This window comes from Microtus oregoni, unplaced genomic scaffold, assembly GCF_018167655.1.
Source record: "Microtus oregoni isolate MIOR12 unplaced genomic scaffold, Mior012 000012F_ref0000307, whole genome shotgun sequence".
In the NCBI taxonomy this organism is placed as follows: Eukaryota; Metazoa; Chordata; class Mammalia; order Rodentia; family Cricetidae; genus Microtus; species Microtus oregoni.
Window position 1 is genome coordinate 19,981,653 of NW_024543071.1, and position 21,300 is coordinate 20,002,952.

General features: G+C 50.2%; 1 protein-coding gene across 1 annotated transcript in view; it reads left to right on the top strand.

The window, feature by feature from the left end:
• Window positions 1–21,300, top strand: part of Tll2 (tolloid like 2) — a 120,613-nt gene that overhangs the window by 92,819 nt on the left and 6,494 nt on the right. Inside the window, exons 10-18 of the mRNA XM_041661790.1 lie at window positions 627–729; window positions 8,121–8,237; window positions 9,114–9,259; window positions 10,063–10,258; window positions 14,585–14,710; window positions 15,369–15,529; window positions 17,248–17,428; window positions 19,533–19,658; window positions 20,928–21,055. Coding sequence (XP_041517724.1) covers window positions 627–729; window positions 8,121–8,237; window positions 9,114–9,259; window positions 10,063–10,258; window positions 14,585–14,710; window positions 15,369–15,529; window positions 17,248–17,428; window positions 19,533–19,658; window positions 20,928–21,055 — 1,284 coding nt within the window. The remainder of the gene's footprint in view (window positions 1–626; window positions 730–8,120; window positions 8,238–9,113; window positions 9,260–10,062; window positions 10,259–14,584; window positions 14,711–15,368; window positions 15,530–17,247; window positions 17,429–19,532; window positions 19,659–20,927; window positions 21,056–21,300) is intronic.

The window sequence follows — 21,300 nt, forward strand, 5'->3', positions numbered from 1 at the left end:
TGGGATGGATGGGTGGATGGATGGATAGATGGGTGGATGGGTGGATGGATGGATGGTGGATGGGCGGGTGGGTAGATGGATGGATGGATGGATGGATGGTGGATTGATGGACGGATGGATGGATGAACTAATTTCAGGAAGGCTTTTGGAGAACACAACACTTCAGAAGAGGCCATGGCTGAGGGGATGTTGATCATAGCTGTGCTCACATGCGCTTGAGCTAACCCCAGACCCTCCGAATGATTGATGATGTTACAAGATCTTTTCGTATCTCTGAACCTCCTTGACCCCTTACTTCCTTCAAAATCCCTAGTCTCAACTTGCCCTGGCCCATCTTTTAATGCATCTTTCTTTCTGTAAACCACCTAGCAACTTCAAAAGCTCCAAGTGACTCCCCAGACAGAATAAAGGACCCATCTCCTTCTGTTTACTCCCCATCCTGCCTAAGGTTTATTATTTGATGTCAGGAGGTTTCCTGTGTGTGTGTGTTTTGAGAAGATGCTCCTACTGCGGTCTGAGGGCTCTGTATGCTAAGGGGTAACATGAGAACATGGGTATGTAAGATGCATCCTTCAGAACTCTTCGGGCTTTGTTGTTCAAACCTACTTTATGGTAATTCTTTGCAGATCATCCTAAATTTCACATCCATGGATCTGTTTAAGAGCCGTCTGTGCTGGTACGATTACGTGGAGGTCCGGGATGGTTACTGGAGAAAGGCCCCCCTGTTGGGTGAGTGGACTTCAGACAGCCTTAAGAGAGGAGAGATGGGCTGTTCTCTGGGATGCTCTTACTATCTGGAAGGTTCCATTGTGACAGCCGGCACAGGAAGCTCTCAAGTGCTCTTGTCATTGTAAAACTCCGAACGCTCCATTTGGCCACACATGTTAAAGGCTTTTAAAAACTGTCAGCACCCTGTGACCCAGCAATTCCACTTCTTGGAATTTCTCCTAGGGAACTAATTAAGGAAGTGTGCAAAGCCCTAGCTGCAGGGAGGTTCACTGAAGCGGGCAGAATCAAAGGCAATTTAAATGTTCAACAGTAGGGGTTAGCGGACTAAATTGTGAGCCATCTTTTCAACAGAAAATTCCCATCCATTAACAATAAAGTTGGAAGCGAGTGTGTACTGATACAGAGAGATTTTCTGGCACCCTGTACCCTGCAGAGAGCGTGTTACAGAACGGAGTAAATAGAATTATTTCAAACATGCAGATGTGTATAAGGCAGGGATTGCAAAGTAAGCTGTTGTAACAGGCAGAGGTGAACAGAATGGGATCGATATGATAAAACATGGAGTCCAACTGTGTTGCCCCCAATTGTTCAAAACTAAGCTCTTTAAACCATTGTGGGAGCTGAATCCAGCTGCAAGAAATCATTTCATGATTTACAATATAAATCTCAACAAAGTCAGAGATGTAAATGACTCATAGTAGTTATTTCAGGACGGAAGAGGATTTTTAATGTTTCTATTCTGTTCTTGGCTTACTTATCTTTCCCAGGTTTTCTGATGGACAGGTATTACTTCTGTGGTGTAAACAAAAGTATGGATCCATCCACCAAAGGTAGCACAGACCTTTCAGCAAAAGGTCCCGGGAAAACACTAAAAAGAGAAAGTTTTCCCAAAATAGCTTCTCTCTTGATGATCAGGGAGGATTACTGCTTCCTGGAGGACCAGTGGTCTTGGGTCTTGGGATCCCACGCTGGGACTCACTGGCCTGAGGAAGCCAGCTATAAGGGAGCTGTGGAGAGAAACAGACCAACAAAGAGTCAGATGAAAGAGTTACAGATAAGAGTAGGGTATCCTGGTTGCTAGAATGGTCTGTACGATGGCCTCCTGGCCTAGTCAAGTCTAAGGTTTGGATGATGACTTGGTCCCGGCAGTCCTTCATCTGTGCAGAAAAGCCACATTTACTGCAAGTGATGCACCTGGGAAGAGTCATCACCAGGGTGGCTGGCTGCAGATGGTGATGAGAAGGAAAGCCCTGATGCTGTGTTATATCCTGGGGGACCAGGATGGGACAGTCACACCAGGCAGTGACAGTCTCTAGGAAACGTGTAGCCTTCTGCATGAGAAACGTCAGCGTTGACTGTCAATGGGACTAGCACACAAACACCTGTAGCTAGTGGAAGGGTGAGTTTAAATTCTACAGGGTACAAACAGGTGGGGATTTGTGTCTTCCACAGAGGAGCCAGGGCAGGGTCATCATTAGGAGAAATCCATCATTGTTGTAAGGAGGCCACTTGTTTATTTGTTCGTTTCCTGGCTGCTCAGACTCCCGAAATAACCACACAGAAATTGAGTTAATAAAATCACTGCTTGGCCTATTTGCTCTAACTTCTTATTGGCTAGCTTTTACATCTTAATTTAACCCATTTTTATATTTTATATTTTATCACGAGGCTCATGGCCTACCGGCAAGGTTCTGGCATGTCTGTCTGCGGCAGTGGCTCCATGGCTTCTCCCCTGACTCTGCCTTCCTTCTCCCAGCATTCTCTTTAGTTTTCCCCACCTAGCTCTGTTCTACTCTATCAGGCCAAGCCAGTTTCTTTATTAACCAATGGTATTCATAGCATATGGAGGGGAATCCCACATCACATCATGTAGCTAATAGTCCAGACACACAAACCAAGTGACCCCAAAAGTATGCATAGGAATGTAGGCATGGACAAGTGAGTATACTGCCCAAGACAGGGCAGAGCCTGCCTGTACTGGGTTCTGTTTCCTGCCTAAAATAAACAGCATGGAAGTAGCCGTCAGAGAAATAGGTTGCAAACAGCGTTGGTCAGATGTGCTCAAACGACATGGCGCAGGGCAGGGAGATGACTCAGTGAGTAAATGCTTTTCGCACAAGCATAAGGACCTGAGTTTGGATCCCTCACATAAATAGCCAGGCAATGTAGCATGCATCTGTGACTCCAGGACTTGGGGGTAGTAGGGGAAATAGGTGGATCACTGGGACTCACTCCCCAGCCAGTTCAGGGGACTCAGTGAGGTCCGGATTCAGCAAGAGACCCCGTCTCAACAAACAAGGTGGAGAGAGAGTGAGGAGGATACCTGACGTTGACCTCTGCCCCCACATGCACCTGGGCACATATGCAATTGTGTTCACATCCACACATGTGTGCAAGTGCTCCTGCGCACGCCTATGCATCTCCTGAGTCCCCCCCCCCCCCCCCCCAGTGAGACTGGATTCTTGGGAGCAGCAGTTTCTAAACCTGTCTGCTCATTGCCACCACTTCCTGGAAACTCTCTGGATAAGACTCCCGGAAAGTGGCTTAGCCAGAACCCACACACATAGGTGCAGAGAATGATCCTTTTGGCCTCACATGCACTCCTCTCTAGTACCAAACACACAGAAAGGATGCTCACTAAGGGATGGAGAGGTTACCTCCAAGAAAGGAAGACGTGGTTGGCAGCTTCATGTTGGGTCTTGTACATTTCTTTACTGTTTGGATCGTTTACAACAACGCTTTATGAAAGCTCCATGAGTACAAGGACCAGAGACCCCTCAGCCTGAAAGATACCTTCAAGTCACTGAAACCCACATTGTGTGGCCAAGCCCAGAGCCTGACATGCACTGAGAGCCTAAGGCCTCAGGGCCAGCTAGTGACTGGAATAAGGCCACAAGTCCAATATCCTGGTCTGGGGACAGGTGACTGCTAAATGTTTGCAGTTCTTCCCTGCCAAGTTGTCAGATGAAATGTACCATGTGTTGATTGTCTGGGAGTCAAAGTTAACCAGGCTTCCTGGAGTTTTGCTTGCCGAGGTTGGCAGCTCCACATCCCCAGGAATGGGTTAGACTAAAGCCATGGGAGGAAAGAGCCAAAGTTCCCCAGGAAGGGCCAAGGCACGTTCCAGAGAGTGGACACGAGCTGGTTTCCAGGTATCCCCTTTGGTTGAATGGCAAGTGGGAATTTCCCCAGGGGGGATCCTGGTGTCACTGCTGCACTCTTAGTACTAGGAGAGGACTTGCGCAGTTTGTCGGTTTATTGGTGATGGCTTAGGTTGATTTTCCTTGGGAGGCTCCTCTCTCTCTCTCCCCCCCCCCCGCGCCCCCCCCGTGTGTGTGTGTGTGTGTGTGTGTGTGCGCGTGCGTGTGTATGTGTGCGCACACGTGTGTGTGTGCTCTCTCACACACAGCGTTGCAGCTAAGGCATGGCCGAGTGCCTAGAGCCATCTTTCTTCGTCTGCAGGCGCCCTTCTTTGCCAACTATTTGGTCTGCTCTGATGTTTCCAAATGCAGTTGTTAGAGAATTTTTGTGTTTGGAACAAGTGCATTGTGCTGGCTAAGCTGGTCCCTGGGAGGGGTCAGTGCCATGAAATCTGCTGGGAGGAGGCAGGTCAATGCCCCTTTGGCAGGAGGGAGAGCGGATTAGGGCGGATTGTGAAGTACGCATCTTGCTCTGCATCACATTCTTTCCCAGGGCAGTGTGTGAAAATCCAGGCATAATGCGTGCATGACTTTTTATGAATGGAGCCTTTATGACTCCCCACAGAGCCCACTTGGAGCGTCCTCATCTGCATTTCCTCTTCTTGATATCCTTATTAAATGCCTCTAAACCCAGGAACCAGATTTCAGGCTAGGAACTGACACTTCTCCATGCCAATATCTCGACAGCCTACCCAGCCTCTTTGGAGGGAGGCTGTGTGCGACCAGTTTCTCTCTTACTAGTATCAAAAGAAAATTAAGTAGATGAGAATTTTTCACAGCTGGTTAAAGGTCACAGATGGGTTTTCCATTCCAGGGGTCACTTATCTTTAACAGAGGGTGGGAGTTCAGGGGTGATGCCCACAGAGGAGCTAGTTGGTAATCTTAAACACTGTCCCACAATGTGGATGCCCCTCCCCTGTTGCCATTAGAGAAATCTCTTCAAGCATTGTACTTCTGTCCGCAGAACTGCCTCGGCATTCGGTGTCACCATAACACACACAAAAGCCCCTTACCCCATTTCCTGGAAACCGGGAAGGGAGTTCGGAAAGGCCAGGCCGATGCATCGAAGTCGCATGGCCCCGCTACTGAGGCCTCCTGGGCAAGGGCAGTTTCCCAAATGAACAGAAATGAGGGTGTGAGGCCAACAGCCAAGCTTGGCACTGGAACAGACGTGCCCTGTGCTCTGAGGTCTTGATCTTCATTTGAGCCTGTTCTATTCTGAGCCGGGACATGAACATGGCCCTTCCATTCCCAGGAAACACGTTTGGTGTCTTATCCGAAATTGCACACAGTTCAGAATTACACCCAGGTTCCTTTTGATGGTGAGGATAATGAAGGAGGTTGTGACAATGAAAACTGGATCTCAAACTGCCAAACTTCAAACCTTGCTTCCGCCTCCAGCTTTGAGGCAAATGCTCTCATCCTCACCTTGCTCATCTGTGAAATGGGTACAATAGCAATACCTAATGCAGAGAAGAGCAGGGTATCAGGTTTCTCTTGCTGTGACAAAAGAGCTGGGGGAAATCAGCTGGAAAGAGAAAAGGTTTATCGGGCTCACAGTTCAGTCCATAGTCATGTGACCCGAGCGCTTTTATTTATTTATTTATTTATTTTAGATTTTCGAGACAGAGTTTCTCCTGGAACTAGCTCTTGTAGCCCAGGCTGGCCTCGAACTGACAGAGATCCGCCTGCCTCTGCCTCCTGAGTGCTGGGATTAAAGGCGTGTGCCACCACCGCCAGGCCCAAGTGCTTTTAATTTGGTGACAAGGCCAGACACACCTGGCAGGAAAAACCGCTCACTTCATGGCAATGGGTGGGGGTGTGGGGACAAGGAGAAGTCATTCATTGAGAGCATACCCACACTAATCTAGTTCCTCCCACCTCTAAATAACCCTTAATCTATGACTCTATCAACGATTAGTCCATTGATAAGGTCAGAGACCCCATGATGCAGTAACCGTCCCAAAGCCCCACATCTGCTCACTCGGGCCCAAACCTTCAACCCAAGAGCTTTTGGGTCACATTTAAGGTTCAAACCATCACAAGTGGGGATGAAATGAGAGACCCTGTCAAGAGCTTCAGACTGGGTCCTGCGCAGGCATGGTCAATGGCGGGGGGGCGGGGGTGTGGGGGAGGGTTTCCATTACAGCTCCTGGGATGGCAAGGGAAAGGCTGAGACGTCAGCTAAGAATTGCAGAGATTTTGGAAGATTCCCTGAGGTGGAGCAACACGCAGGGGCAGGACATCCTGCAGCAGGTGTGGCAGAGGAATCTCCTTTGTAGACAGTTGGTCCTCAGAGGCTGTGGCAGCTGGGGGTCTAAAGGAGAAACTTATGTTTGAACTTGGGCTAGATGAAGGCGCCCTGCTTAGGGCTGCCAGGTCCGACCGCTCAGCGTTCTTCCTGATGAAGGGTGGCCCTCCCTCACATTTACCTGTTGTCTCCCCAAAACACATCACAATAATTGGCCATACCAGATGCCCTTACCCAAAGCTGATCGGCCTTTAGTATGTTATTTCTGTGTGTGTGTGTGTGTGTGTGTGTGTGTGTGTGTGCGTGCACATATGCATGTTTGTGTGTGTATGGGTGAACACGTATTCAGGAGCATGTAAGCATATGTAGGTCAGACTACACCAGGTGCCATTCTTCAGATCCCACCCACCTTTAGGCTAGCTAGCCAAGGAGACTCCTCCTCCCCAGTGTTAGAATTACAAGCACGTACCACCATGCCTGACTGCCTTATGTGGCTTCTAGGGCTCAAGTTCAAATCCTCAGTCTCTCACAGCAAGCACTTCACCAACTGAGCCATTTCCCCAGCCCTTCTAATGGGTTTTTCCTTGCCAAAGTCTTGGCAAAATTTTTATTGCATTGAATATGAAGACCACCAAACCCAAATGGCTGGTGGCAGCCGGAACCAAGAGGGCACAGAGTTTACTGGCAGCCTCTGCACTGTTTCTCCTCAAAGAGTGTAAACCAGAACTGACCATTTGTGGTACTAATTCTTCCCCAGCCTTGGGCTTTTCCACTTTTCTCAGGTGAATAAAGCACAATTGCAGTGTCTAGGGCCTTGTCTAGGACTTTACATGATGCTAAGGGTTAAAGTGCCTACTTTAAAAAAAAAATGAGAACTGTTCACGATGACACATGCAATTCCAGCACTTGAAAGGCTGAGTCAGGAGGATCCATTAAGTTTGAGGCTAGCCTGGGCTACTTAGTGACTTCAGTGCCAGCCTGGGCTACACAGTGAAACTTTGGGCTTGAGATGTAGTTCCTCTTTTGCCCCAAGTTGAGGCAGCTCAGGGATGCTGAAGTCCACGCCTTCCTCCAAGCCTGGGAGACACCATATGGCTCCCCAAGGCCTGTGAACTGCGGGAAAGTGGTCCCCACACCCTCTCAGCAACCTGTAGTCACAATGCTGTGTCGCATTAGGACTGATGTGGAGAACTTTGCATGGCTGTATCGGGGCAAAGGTCTAGACAAGGCACATATACAATTTCTTACTGGACCTAGGAAGAACAAGGGCTCTTGGGTCATGGTGCCCTGCTGGGCTATGTCAAGGGACCGGGGACCCCATTTTCTGTTCTCCTGGATCCTTACGTCTCCTTGTGGTCTTTATCATCCTATTCTGGCCATCAATTAGCTTGGGGGAGGGGACAAGGAGTCAGTCCTCATGTGGCTCCATGGTGTCCCTCTGAAGTTCTTCATCCCAGGTTCACTCTCTGGGTGTCTCCGAGCCAGCAGACTGGGAAACCCACTTTTCTTCGACCCCACCGCTTCCGTGTTCCACCTGGTCCTGAGCAAGTCAATGCTAAGAAGCTTTGGCTTCTCGTATTTTGTTTCTTGGTCTTTGGCACCGTTTCCAAGGCAAGGGCAGAAGAATGTCCAGGGCCCCAAAGGAAAGGATGTGGGTGTCATCAGAAAGATATGGCAACAGTAGCTCAGCCCCCCGACCCCTGAGAGCCGCCACAGGACACACACAGGGCCCTGAGGCAGGGAAACGTATCTGTCATTTCCCTATACTCTGGCTGCCTGGAATCCAGACTTGTCCTTCATGGGTGCACAGCTGTGCCCCTCAGTGTACTGCAGAATCAGCTATCACTTCAAGGGCCGTTGCTCACTTCCTGTCTTTCCTTCAGGTTGTGGTAAGGTAAGCTCCGTGTCCACGGTGTCCTGACTGTCCTTTCCCTTTCCAGGGAGGTTTTGCGGTGATAAGGTACCCGAGCCCCTCGTCTCCTCCGACAGCCGGCTGTGGGTGGAATTCCGTAGCAGCAGCAGTATCCTGGGCAAGGGCTTCTTCGCGGTATATGAAGGTTTGTTCTTGCTGGAGCAGGTGGGCCGATGGCCACCGACAAGAGTCCTTCATTCTATCAACCTGGTTCCTTCCCAGGTGTACCAGGCAACTTGCCAGAGGGTCAGGCTCTCATCACAGGGTCTGAGCTGAGGACTACACACTGCCTCTGTCACACTGGACAGGCAAAGGCCAGATGTGCTGAGCTTAACTCTGTCACAGGCCCACTGAGCTCTCTTCTCAGACCAGCTGGAGTGTGGAAGGTGCAGGGTACAGGGTCCTGTAGAGGTGGCAGTAGCCTCTGTACACCCATGGAAGCCCAAGCAGAGGGGACCTTACCTCTCTGGGTTCTTGTTTCATTCTTGAAAAGAGAATCTGATACTACCCGGAGGTAGGTCCCTTTTCATGAATGAAAAAAGCTGTAAGATCACCCCGAGGGCTGCTTCTGTGGGTTTTAACTTTCCCATCTCACAAAGGAATGGAGCTAAAGAGTGGCAAATTCCCCTTTGCCTTGAATCATTGAAAATCTGGAGAAACCAAAATTTTATTTCATAAAAGGAATAGTGCACATATCTGCATGTGTGTCCACGTGCACATAAGTGTGTGCAAGCCCATGCGTTCTCTGCAGCACCTCCTTCTCCAGGCCCACCTGCGTGAGACTCTAAGGACGTGGTCAGGCTCCTACGGTTGGAATGCGCCCTCCCGACATGATTCTGATATACACAGAGGGTGCTACATGGCTGTCCAGAGTTTCAACTCTCCTGCCATGAAAGCTGGCTTTGTTAGACCCAGATGAAAACGCTGGCTCTTGGAGCCACCTAGTGGCAATAGGTAGCCACTCACCTGTATTTATGAGACGTGAAAAAGACTGACTCTTTTTCATCTGTTCTTTCTAAAGCCATGTGTGGGGGAGACATTACCAAAGATGCCGGCCAAATCCAGTCTCCCAACTACCCTGATGACTACAGACCTTCCAAGGAATGTGTGTGGAGGATCACAGTGGCGGACGGCTTCCATGTGGGACTTACCTTCCAGTCCTTTGAGGTGAGCCCTGCTGGGATGTCTTCCTGAGAGAGCGTGAGCTAATGCCTGCTCCGTGCTCTACTCGATAAATATGGCTTCTTGTCCCTCCTCAGAGATGCTGAAACAGCAGCACTCAGGAGGCTGAGGCAGGAGGAAAGTGAATTCTAGGGATGGCTGGACTACATAGTGAGGCTTTGTCTCAACCAAAACAAATAAACAAAGACACAGGATTGGGGGTCAGGTCTGGGAAGATAGCTCAGTCAGTGAAGTGTTTTCTTGTCTTGCAGGTGTGGGGCCCTGAGTTGGATCCCAAATGCCCATTTTAAAGAGCCAAGCATGATGTTCCCTTGTTATCCAGAATGCAGGCATAACCCTGGGGCTTGCCTAGCTCGTGTGCCGCAGGCTGCTGGGAAACCCTGTCTCAAAAACAGAGTAGGAGGCTTCTGGTACCTGTGGCCTACACACATGCGCATGCATGCGCGCACACACATACACACACTCACTCACGCACACACGCATGCACACACACTCACGCATTCTCTCTGTCACACACACACACACACACACACACACTCTCTCTCTCTCACATCTAGAAAGAGACACATGTCCACTTTTGGTTAAGAATAGGAGGCTAAAAGCCCATTGCAAGCCCATCTCCTTGCTTCTCTTACACCCTCTCCAGTTTGATCCACCCTGACGGTGGCAACAGGGACAGCTGCTTCGTTAGACTTGAGAGTGATGGTTAGGATTTGATTCTGCATTAAAAATGATATTGATGCCGGGCCAGCCAGTGTCATCCACGTGGCCTCTGTCTTTCTGTTTAGATTGAAAGGCACGACAGCTGTGCGTATGACTATCTGGAAATCCGCGATGGTCCCACAGAGGAGAGCGCCCTGATTGGCCACTTCTGTGGCTATGAGAAGCCAGAGGCTGTCAAATCCAGTGCCAACCGACTGTGGGTGAAGTTTGTGTCCGATGGTTCCATCAATAAAGCAGGCTTTGCAGCCAATTTCTTCAAGGGTATGGCTTAGCAGTTTGCTTCTGTGTTCATTCACAGGCAGAAATGTCGTTCTCTGAGAGTAAGAATCCCAAATCCTGCTAAGGCTTCGGCAGGGAGGAGGTTGCTCGCTCAGAACTGCTAGTAGGGCCCTGTGGGGTTCATACCTGTGAGGAGAGGCCTCCACTTGACTCCTGCAAGGAGATTTCTATTCGGGGAAATGAGAGCTAGTGATCTTGAAGGGTGTGTGTGTGTATTTGTGTGTGTGGTAGCATGGTGACGTGCCTATAGATACATGTATGTATGTATGTATGTGTGGGTGGGTGCATGTGAGGCCTGAGGCTGACATCAGATGTCAGGAGTCCTTCAGATCAATTTCTGCCTTATTCTTTGAAGCAGGGTCTCTCATGTTGGCTAGCCTCACTAGGCGGCTTGCTCCACGGACCTGGTGGAATTACGGCAGGCTGCCATGCACACCTGATGCTTATATGGGTGTTGGGGATTTGAACTCAGGTCCTCACACTTACCTAGCAAACACTTTACCTACTGAACACAGCCTCCAAAACCTAGTGATTTCCCCAGGTCAAACAGACTTAGTGAAATCTGTCTGACTTCAGATCCTAGACCTTCTACAAGCTTGCCTGGCACTCCTTGGTGTGGGCCAGAAAGACAACCCATGTCTTCCACTCCTGAAGGATTGGATCCCATCCTCTGTGCTTGTCCCCAAGGGAGGGGGTAGGAGGAGAGCAAGGGAACACATTTCCTTGATGGACCCAGACCCAGATCACAAAGGCAGACCCGGCACACGAAAGAGCTTCCATGTTTCCTCTGAGGGGACAATCAGGATGCATGCCACCCTGACGAAGGACATAGGAGTATTTTCTAGGTATGGTCTACTATGACTGGGTACCAGGAGCATGCCAGCAGCCCTTGGGAAAGATAGAGGGTCCCTGGATTTCCTTCTTCATGGCTCCCTCCTTATGGTACTACTTGGTGTCCATCCACCCATACCCACTTCAGGGGGGCTGTGTCCCACGTTACTTCCTCTTTTATGTTTCCTGGCTGTGGCAGGCAAAAACCCCAATCCCTTCTCTCCAGCCCCAGCTTCCTTGGGCCTCCTTTTTTGTTTTGCTATTTTAGTTCGGGAGAGAGGGCATTATATTGAAATCCAGGCTGGCCTGTAGCTCACTCGATACATGGTCATTCCTCTGCCTCAGCTTCCGTGTGTGTGCTCAGATGGCAGATGTGAACCACTGTACCTGCCCCTGCCTCTTCTTAGATGCATTTCCTAGGTTCTCCATAAAGGGCTGGCTGTGAGAAGAGCTGACTTCCAGACATAAGGCAGCCTCATATCCTTACCGAGGCCTCAGTTTCCCCTTGTAGTACAGAGAGAAGAAAATCTGTTGAGTTGTAAAGTTCCAATGAAATGATGCCTTGGAGAGACGCTTTGCAAGCTGTTGGGTCCCCAGTGAGATGCAGGGTTATTGTTCTTCCCTTCAGGACATGCAGGGAAAATCAAGAGACAAAAGTGAAAATTTTAGTGCCCAACTTCCTTTGACCAGTGAGGCCGCAGTAGGATGCTCCGGAGCACACTGACTCTTGTGTCTTTGCCAGGGGGAGGAACTGGAGCTCTGGTTCCAGCTCAGCCTGTGGCAGAGCTGGGGTGAGCCAGAGAACCTTGTGCCTTGATGCCAGTTGGCAATAGCCTTTACCCGGGGCCCAGCTGGCCCATAACACTGGCCAGGATGCCAGCTGGCCTCAGCACTGATCTCCTGGTGCCAGATGGCAGCTCCTCAGAGCCAATTGGCTAGGCAGCAGGCAGAGCCTTACACGTCTGCTTACCCTAAGAGAGGATGGTGGCATTCAGGGCTTGGCTGGTCCCACAGCCCTACACAAGGAGTGTGAAATCCACTTGAATCCCTACACACTGGCATTCCAGTGCAGAGGGACCATACGGGATGTAGGGTTGTGGTGGAGGCTTTCTTCTAGGTATTTCTTCAAAGTCCTGGGGTGTGCTCGAACTTCCCTTTCCTTACCTCTCTCTGAATTGATTTGAACATCTGGTCTGGGTCTCATTATCGAGCCACAGAATGGCTCCTTCTTTTCTTACGTACCTAGGGGATGGAAAGAAGCCAGAACTCCAGGCATAATCGGCTGAGCTCTGGTTCCAGCCAATCTACCCGCACGCTCTCAGATCTCCTCTGAAGGCATGCACCGTGTGGAGTGAGCATGAGCCAGTGGGTTTGGCGCAGGTGATACCTTGCGGCACTGCGGAGGCCATGTAGAGCCAGCCAGACCCTGGCAAGGATTGTGCCCCCTTGCTTGCCAGTTACCCATGCTGGCACAGTGCTGCCGGCCACAACACAGCCCACTGCTCTCGCCGTCTTTCTCAATCTCCCTGGCTTACATATTACCCTTTTGTCTCTGCATGAGGTGCTTTCTTTGCTTTAAGTCCATCCCACCAGCGTCTCTCCCTCCACCTAGCAACAGCTATGCTAAGAATAGTGATCCCCTTTCTTGCCTCTGTGCCCACAACCACCACATCCCCTGGCGTCAGAGCCTCCCCTCCCCTGCCCTCCTCTCCCCTCCCCTCCCCTCCCCTCGAGTTTTTATTTATCTTTGTCTTTTCTCATGGGATGTTCTCTAAGTTTCTTCTGCCTTCTGGTCAGTTTCTCGAACCTCCTGCCCTGCTCCTGACCACACGTTCCTCCTTCACTGGCTCGTCTTTTGACTTTCAAGCCCCTCCCCCAGTTTTTAAAACTCTTTGCTCTTTTTGGGGGGCAGGGCTGCCATATTAGCTCGGCTTGTTTCTAGCCAGTGTTTCTTAACTAAAATGATCTCGCCTACCTTTTGCCCCTGGGCTTTTATCTTTCTCTAGTCTATATTTCTTTCTTATTTCTTACTCCATGGCTTTCTGGGTAGCTGGGTGGCTGGCCTCTGGTGTCCTCTCTCCTCCTCTTCCCTTTCTTGCTCCTCCCTCTTCTCTTTTTTGCCTTCTATTTATTCTCTCTGCCGGGCAGACCCTCCTATTTCTCTCTCCTGCATAACTATTGGCTGTTCAGCTCTTTATTAAACTACCAGGTGCTTTAGACAGGCAAAGTAACACAGCTTCACATAGTTAAATGAACACAGCACAACAAATATAATACATTTTCAACTAATATTCCACAACATTTCCCTTCTCCTGCTCTTGCCCTTTGCCTCTTTTCTGTTGGAGGAGGCCACTAGCTTAGCTCCGAAATAATCACACAGAAACTGTATTATTTAAATCACTACTTGGCCCATTAGCTCTAGCATCTTATTGGCTAACTCTTACATATTAATTTAACCCATTTCTATTAATCTATATATCACCACATGGCTGTGGCTTACCGGCTAAAGTTCCAGCATCCGACTCTGGAAGACCTACATGGCTTCTCCTTCACTCTACCTCCTTTCTCCCAGCATTCCATTTAGTTTTCCCCACCTAGCTCTGTTCCCCTATAGCTCTGCTATAAGTCAAAGCAGTTCCTTTATTAACCAGTGATATTCACAGCATACAGAGGGGAATCCCACCTCACTCCTCCTGCCCGCTGTACTTCTGCCTGGCGTGGATGGGCCCATGCCTCTTTCTCCTTCTACTGTCCCTATTGTTACCTTTCTATCTTCTGGACTAGCAGAAACTGCCTCAGAGCTTTGAAGTGACCACCTGCACACTGACTATGTACCAGTCCTTCGTGGGCATAATTTTTGACCACCACAAAAGCCAAGGCCATTCTTGTCATTTTCAAACAAGAGGGAAGTTCAGAGAAACTAAACAAACATCATCCAAGTCCATGTGATTGGATCCAATCCGACCCAGATCATCTGAAAGCCCAGGCTCTTCTATTGCTATGTATTATCCTATATATTTTCATATTTGCAAAAATTTTGGCAGATGTTTAAGAAAGTGCTTTGTACAATTTAACACATGAGAAAATACTTGAATACTCTTTCAGCATGCATAGTACTACATTTATTAATGGCCACGGACAACTTCGCCTCCCTCCCTATATCATCTCTAGGTGCCCAATCGTCAGCTCACTTGAGTCTTTGTTGACTCACCTAATACTCAGAGTTACTCTGTAAAATCACCACTGAGCGAAACGCTGGGGTTCTCACAACTAGATGCCCCCATTTCCTTGATCAGGATCCCATCTTTGACTGTAGCTGCTGCGTATGACTGTCTAGTGTAGACACGGGATTTTAAGAGGTGCCCACTGGGGGTAGCTCTTGTCATAGTCATGTACATGGAACCCTAGGAAATGGAGGGGAGGATATGTGCCATGTGTCTTGGTGTCAATCAGCCCTGTTACTTTCCCTCCCCACAGAGGTGGATGAGTGTTCCTGGCCAGACCATGGTGGGTGTGAGCAACGCTGTGTGAACACGCTCGGCAGTTACACATGTGCCTGTGACCCTGGCTACGAGCTGGCTGCTGACAAGAAGGCATGTGAAGGTTGGTGGTGCTGGACCTGTCAAGCTGAAATTCCAAAGATCGGAGACAGGTTTTAGGAGAAGTGGAGACAGCGATGGGCAGGTGGCTGACTATGAACTAGCGGTCCAGGAGAGCCGCTTATCTTTCTGAGGCAGAAACAAACAGGGACAGTCACAAATGTTCCAGCCATCCTTGAAACCACGAGACAGAGGCTGTTGCCCACTGCGAGTGTGTACAATTCACGTGGTTGTCATGGCAAAATCACAAGAAGTTATGAGTGTTCTATCAGAACTCAGTTGACAGCCCCTCACCTGCCTCTTTCCCATGTGGTCCGGGCTCAGCCCACCTACCCACCTATATGAATTCACTTGCTCACACAAGCTAGGCACTGTGAATAGCTGGATACAGATATCTCTAACTCTCCTTTGGTCTGAGACCTGTGGAAACCCCCACCGTGCTGCTGTACAACAGGTCAAGTGTTCCATCATTACTTTAAAAGCAGTAGCTGTGTCCCCAGCTTGTTCCTCCAAAGCCTCAGTGAAAACCATTCATGTAGAGAAAAAGAATCTGCATCCGTTCAGATTATCTGTCTCCTGATTATTAAGGGGCAGCAGGTCTTCTGGGGGAAATCGCAGTCACTTGGAACCCAACACAGATGGATCTGTTTTCCTCCGTGCAGTGGCCTGTGGTGGATTCATCACCAAGCTGAACGGCACCATCACCAGCCCCGGGTGGCCGAAGGAGTACCCCACAAACAAGAACTGTGTCTGGCAGGTGGTGGCTCCCACGCAGTACCGCATCTCCCTGCAGTTTGAAGCCTTTGAGCTGGAAGGCAATGACGTACGTTTCTGCCCTGTAACCCGTGGGGTGGTGGCCATGTTGAGAAGGGATTCAGAACTAGGATGGGCTTCTCGGGCATCTGGGTGGCCTGGGCAAAACTGCTGCTTCTGGTGGAGACCTGGGGTGTAGACTAGGCACAGTTGGGGGTCATGGAGAAGGATTGGTGTTTCACTGAATCTCTTTAGCTCTATGTCCTTTTCACTGTCTTGGGAAATGGGATCAAGAATGAAGGAGGCAGGAGCTGCGGGTACAGCAGTTGGGGCAGGTCCAAACTCTTAGGTGTGGATCTGGGGACTAGTGTCCAGCTAAGGGGAGTACAGACCCTGAGGGCCAGCAGCAGACAAGGATACTATGAACAGCCTGTCCCTATCTCTTAGAAGTAGCTATGGATGATCAAGTCAGAAGAGGCCTCAGCAGTACCCCACAGCCAGAGTGGTGACAGAGACACCCTGTGCCTGTACCTGGGAATAAGAGGAGCCCTTGGGACTACCCGTGCTTCTCCATGTACCTCTGTCACAGCCCACTCGAGGCTGTCGCTTTAACAACAGCAGCAACCTAGCTCTTACCAGCTCCATCACCCTTTAGGGAACCAAGAGAGACTTCCACATCTATAATCGCAGTGCGGGAAGCTCAAGAGATGGCTTGACAGTTAGGAGTGAGCCCTGCACTTACAGAGGACCCAAGTGCCATTCCCAGCTCCTTGTTGGGTGGCTTGCAACTGCATGAAACTCTCCTGACTTCCATGGCCACCTGTGCTTACATGCACAAATACACACACACACACACACACACACACACACACACACACAAAACTAAAAACAGAACAAATCTTTAAAAATCAAACAAAACCAACCAAACAGGAAACCCCAATGTGTGGAAGGCTCTGGTGCCAAGCATGGATAACCTCCTCAAAATGGGTATTTTGCAGAAAATCAACCAACCAACCAACCAACCAAACAAACAAACAAACAAAAAATAGGGATTGAAAGTAACTGACCAGACATTCAGCATTTAGGCTATTTTCAAAGAAAATTCTGTGCTAATTGAGGTAACGTAGATTCTAGCCCCAGCTCCACCATTGCTGAGCCAAGTGACATCTGACAAATGTCTTTCCCCTTCTGGACATCAGTTTGCCCACATGAAGCTATGATGGACTTGGACTGTGGCCATGGTTTGAAGACATTTCCCCCCGCCCCACCCCCTGCTCCCTCCTTTGCCATCTCCTAAGTGCTGAAGCCCATGCCTTGTGGTAGCCCAAGATATAAATGAATATAAGCCAGTAAGGATCTTATAGTCTGCTGCCAGGCAGCTGTGCCTCACAGAGCCCCTGCTGGAAAGCCGGAGGCCCTGTCACCCTCTGGCACTCACCAACATAGAGACAATGCACAAGACTCCTCTCCAGGACTGATGGAGCCCATGTGCCCACAGGGAAGGGCGTAGTTCTGGAGTGGAGACTCTGGTGAGGGCCCATGAATGTCAGCAGGAGGATTTAGGAAGGAAGGAGTGGGAGGGAGGACTGTACTGAACTGGCTGTCAGGTTGCTCTCTGATACCTCCAGATGGAGTCTTAGTTGTCCCCCTGAAATACAAGGGGGAGGCTACAACCAAGCGTTCTGGGACATCACAACTGTGGTGGCAGTGGTACAGAGGGAGGGATGACACACATATATGAAGTAACTGAGGGACAGCATGCTGCCCTGGCCCATGTTTCCCCCACAGATCTGTAAGTATGACTTCGTAGAGGTGCGCAGTGGCCTGTCCCCTGACGCCAAGCTTCATGGCAAGTTCTGTGGCTCCGAGACGCCGGAGGTCATCACCTCACAGAGCAACAACATGCGTGTGGAGTTCAAGTCCGACAACACGGTCTCCAAGCGAGGCTTCAGGGCCCACTTCTTCTCAGGCAGGTGGGGCGGGCCTGCAGAGGCCCGAAGGCTCCCGGACACTCAGTTCCTGCAGCCTCCTCTCTGCCTTCTCTAACTTCTTCACCCTCCATTGTGATAGTAGCTTTTATGCTGGTGGCCCAGTTCATCTCCTAGGGACACCCCAACAAGTTGCCACATGCCAAGTGTGGCTTAAAGCAACAACAAAAAATTATTCTCCTTAAAATCTATGAATCACAAATCAGAATTCAAGGCCCCCACAAAGCATGTAGTGGGGTCCTGCTGGTCACATCACACTGGAGTGTGAAACTGTTTGGATTGTTCTCTTGTGCTTAGCATTGAAGCAGGCCCATTATTTGCTGGCTTTAGAGGTACTCAGAGTTCTGACTTTGACTTTTGGGGGAGGTTCACTGAGCAAGTTCTGTTTTGTGTTATGAGCACAGCATAGACCTGAGCTCAGAGGTTGCCTGGATGGCATCCAGCATTGCATAAGCTTGCCCTGGCTGGAGGGGCCAAAAAGACAACAACCCAGTAAGTCCTGGTGTAGGGCAGGCTGACAAGGGCTGATTCTTGGAGGAGAGGGAGCCTGAGGCCGCGAGCACAGGCTCTCTGCCTGATGTTTGTGATCTGGGCCAGATCTGAAGGGCTGAGGGAAGATGGTACGAATAGAAAGAAAGTGACTAAGGTCTAGAAAAGAGGGGGTGTCACGGGCTTGGATTTGAGGGTCTCAGTGTTCACAAAGACTGATAAGACTGGACTGGCAGGAGCCATGGCCATCTGAGAAGCCACAGGTGGGCCACGTCAGGCAGGCTTGGTCATAATGAGCCATGAATGCTGGATGAAGAGTGGGACCCAGTGAGATAGGATGAAGAGTCTCTGAGGGTTCTGAGCAGGGAGGCCTAAAATGCTACATGATCAAACCAGGCCAGGGAGGCTGGAGCTGAGAGGGCCAGTATTCTCCTCATGGGAGGGTATGCCGTGGCTGAATGAGGGGTACAGTTCCATGCTTACACACGGAACCCAGAAACAGAGGAGCTAGGTCTTGGGGGGCGAGAACTCATGAGTGTTGGCAGGAGTACTGAGGAAGGGAGAGGGAGGGGAGTGTACTGTACTGGGCTGTGGCTGTCGGTTTGCACTCTAAGAGCTCTGGATGGGGTTTTGGTTGTCCCCGTGAATCCAAGGGTGAAGTTACAATGTGAGCTGTTCTAGAACACCACAGCTATGACAGCAAGAGAGTACAGAGGGAAGGCCAGCACCAATAATCCCTGAGGCATGAATAGCATGGGGTAGAAGCGGGGATGGGGTGGAGTGGAGGGAGACCCCCATTTACTATAGGAAGACGGTGGCCATGGAGAGGTCCCCACCAGCCAGAGCCTCAGGAACCCCAGGATAAGAGCCAACAGTAAGGGTCACACGTAATTATAATAACCAACACTTCCTAGGGGCAAGGCATTCTCCCGAAGGCTTTCCCAATTCCCATTCATTTTCCCCTCCAACAACCTGAGGAGGCCCGGGACAACTGAGGCACAGCCTCAAGCACTGTCCTGATGAAGGGAAGTGGGCAGCACCCACCATGTGGCTCCTGGCCCACACGCTTACCTCTCCCCACACAGGGAACAGCATGTGTCCAGACCTCCAGATCATAATAAGCTTCTTGCTGAATGATGGGGCCTATGATCGGCCTTGGACTGCTTCTTTGCATGTAAACGGGGAGGGGGTGTACAGATATGCCCTTGTAAGCTTGAGTAGGAATTAACTTAGATCACAATAGTATATAGGAAGTGCCAAGGATCCATTCAGTGGTAAATGTTCAGCAAATGTTGGTTGTTTTCATTATTGCTGCTGTTGCTGTCCATGTGAGCCTGTCCTTCAGGGACACCTTGGCTTGGGTGGGAAGCAGGACAGAGAACCTAGGTCCCATGCATGAAAGTGTTTTAGGAGCACAGAGAACCCCAAAGAGACCAATGAATGCCCAAGTACCCCAAACAAAGATGCCCACTCTTTGACTGTCACCCCTGTAAGGGAATATGACCAGGGAGGCTCCCTGGAGGAAGCAGATTCTGAGCCACAGGGGGCAGCGGCAAGCTGTCAGCTCTTCTCAGGAGAGCCAATTGATCTCAGCAGACAAGGACGAGTGTGTCAAGGACAATGGCGGCTGCCAGCAGGAGTGTGTCAACACGTTCGGGAGCTACCTGTGCAGGTGCGGGAACGGGTACCGGCTACACGAGAACGGGCATGACTGCAAAGAGGGTGAGCTGGGGACGCTGGGCTGGCACTGGGCTGCACCCACTTCTCTGGCTGTGTGGGTGGGAGTTGGCATGGGGAGCCACCATCTATAGAATGCCGTGAGAGCTCCGCCTGAATCTCCACTTTGGTGGCCCTTCTATGGGGCAGCAATTAACTGTCCTAGGGACAGCTAGTCAGGAGGCCCAAGATGAGTGCCTATTGCAGACTGGTTAAACCAGTAGGTTCCAGAATCAATATACCTGATCTAAACTGTGGCTTTACCTTTCCCCAGCGAGGGAACCATCAGCTACTTAAACGCTCTGAGCTTTGGTTTCCTCTTCTGTGGCAAACAGGCATCCTTCCTGAGGGTTTGTAAGGATTACAGCCTGCCTAGGAAGTATTTGAGACAGCCTGACACACACTGTGTATCCTAGGTGTCGACAAAAACTAGCCCCAAGTCTTGGCCATAGCACGCTGCATGTAGGACTAACATTGAAATAGAATGTAAGGAATTGTGCCGGCTCCCTTCAGAGCCAGATGGCTTTGCATGTCCTGCCGTTGTGGAAGAAGCCTGCCCTTAGCGTTTGCTTTAGCTGCTGATGGAGTTTGTATATCTGTGACAAATGTGGCTTCAGGCCTTGCCCCGCCCTGGGTCAGTGAAGGGTTTGGAGGATGGTGGAAGATGTGAAGACCCCATATCTCTTTTGTTTGCTTATTAGGAGAGGGGAAACATTAGGCGAGAGAATGCTTGCAAACCCCTTACCACAGAGGACGACAAACTCAAAGTACTAGTCACCAAGCAAGCCATGGCGCCAGCCTTGGCTAATAATAGGTGACCTGGGCGAAGCAGGCAGGCCACGGACAAGACTGCTGGGGGGGGGGGGGCATAGTGGCCCAGGGACCTCTGTTGACGTTCACTGTGGTGGCACTCTCTAGGTCTTTTACATGTGATATTAATCCACACGTATGAGCCTGGTACTCCCGTTTACACCTGAGGCCATGAGAGGGCTTAATCCCATCAACTGTGGAACCAGAACTCTAATTGAGCACCACCTGACCCCGGACCTGTGCTCTAACCAGGCATTAACTCATCCATGTTCCCAGTGCCAATCTCCTAGTGGATGGCTGTAGTTACAAAAATGCCTCTCCTCCTGAGCCCTTCAAAGTCAGCGCAAGGTCACACCAGATCCAGGCTGGCTATCCATACGTTGGATATTGACCTTGAGATTCCCCTGTGATACTGGCCTGAGTTGAGCTGAATGACCCCTCTGTGTGTCCCCTTCTGACCTCCAGCTGGCTGTGCATACAAGATGAGCAGTGCAGAGGGGACCCTGATGAGCCCCAACTGGCCTGACAAATACCCCAGCCGGAAGGAATGCACCTGGAACATTTCGTCAACCGCAGGCCACAGGGTGAAAATTGTGAGTGCCTCTATTAGTTTGCTAAGGGCATAAACTCTGGGGTCAGGCGGACATGGGTTCAAGTCCCTGTTCCATGTCCAGCCTGGAGTATGTCCAGGTCTCAGTTTTGCTGTTGGAAAATGGGGGAGATCCTGGGACTCTTGCAATGGGGGCTGCTGGGCAGAGGAAGGGAGCATGCTCTGTGCACTGCTTCCAGTAGCACCCTGCTGTGTGGAATTCAGTTGTCTCAGGTCTCTTACAGGACA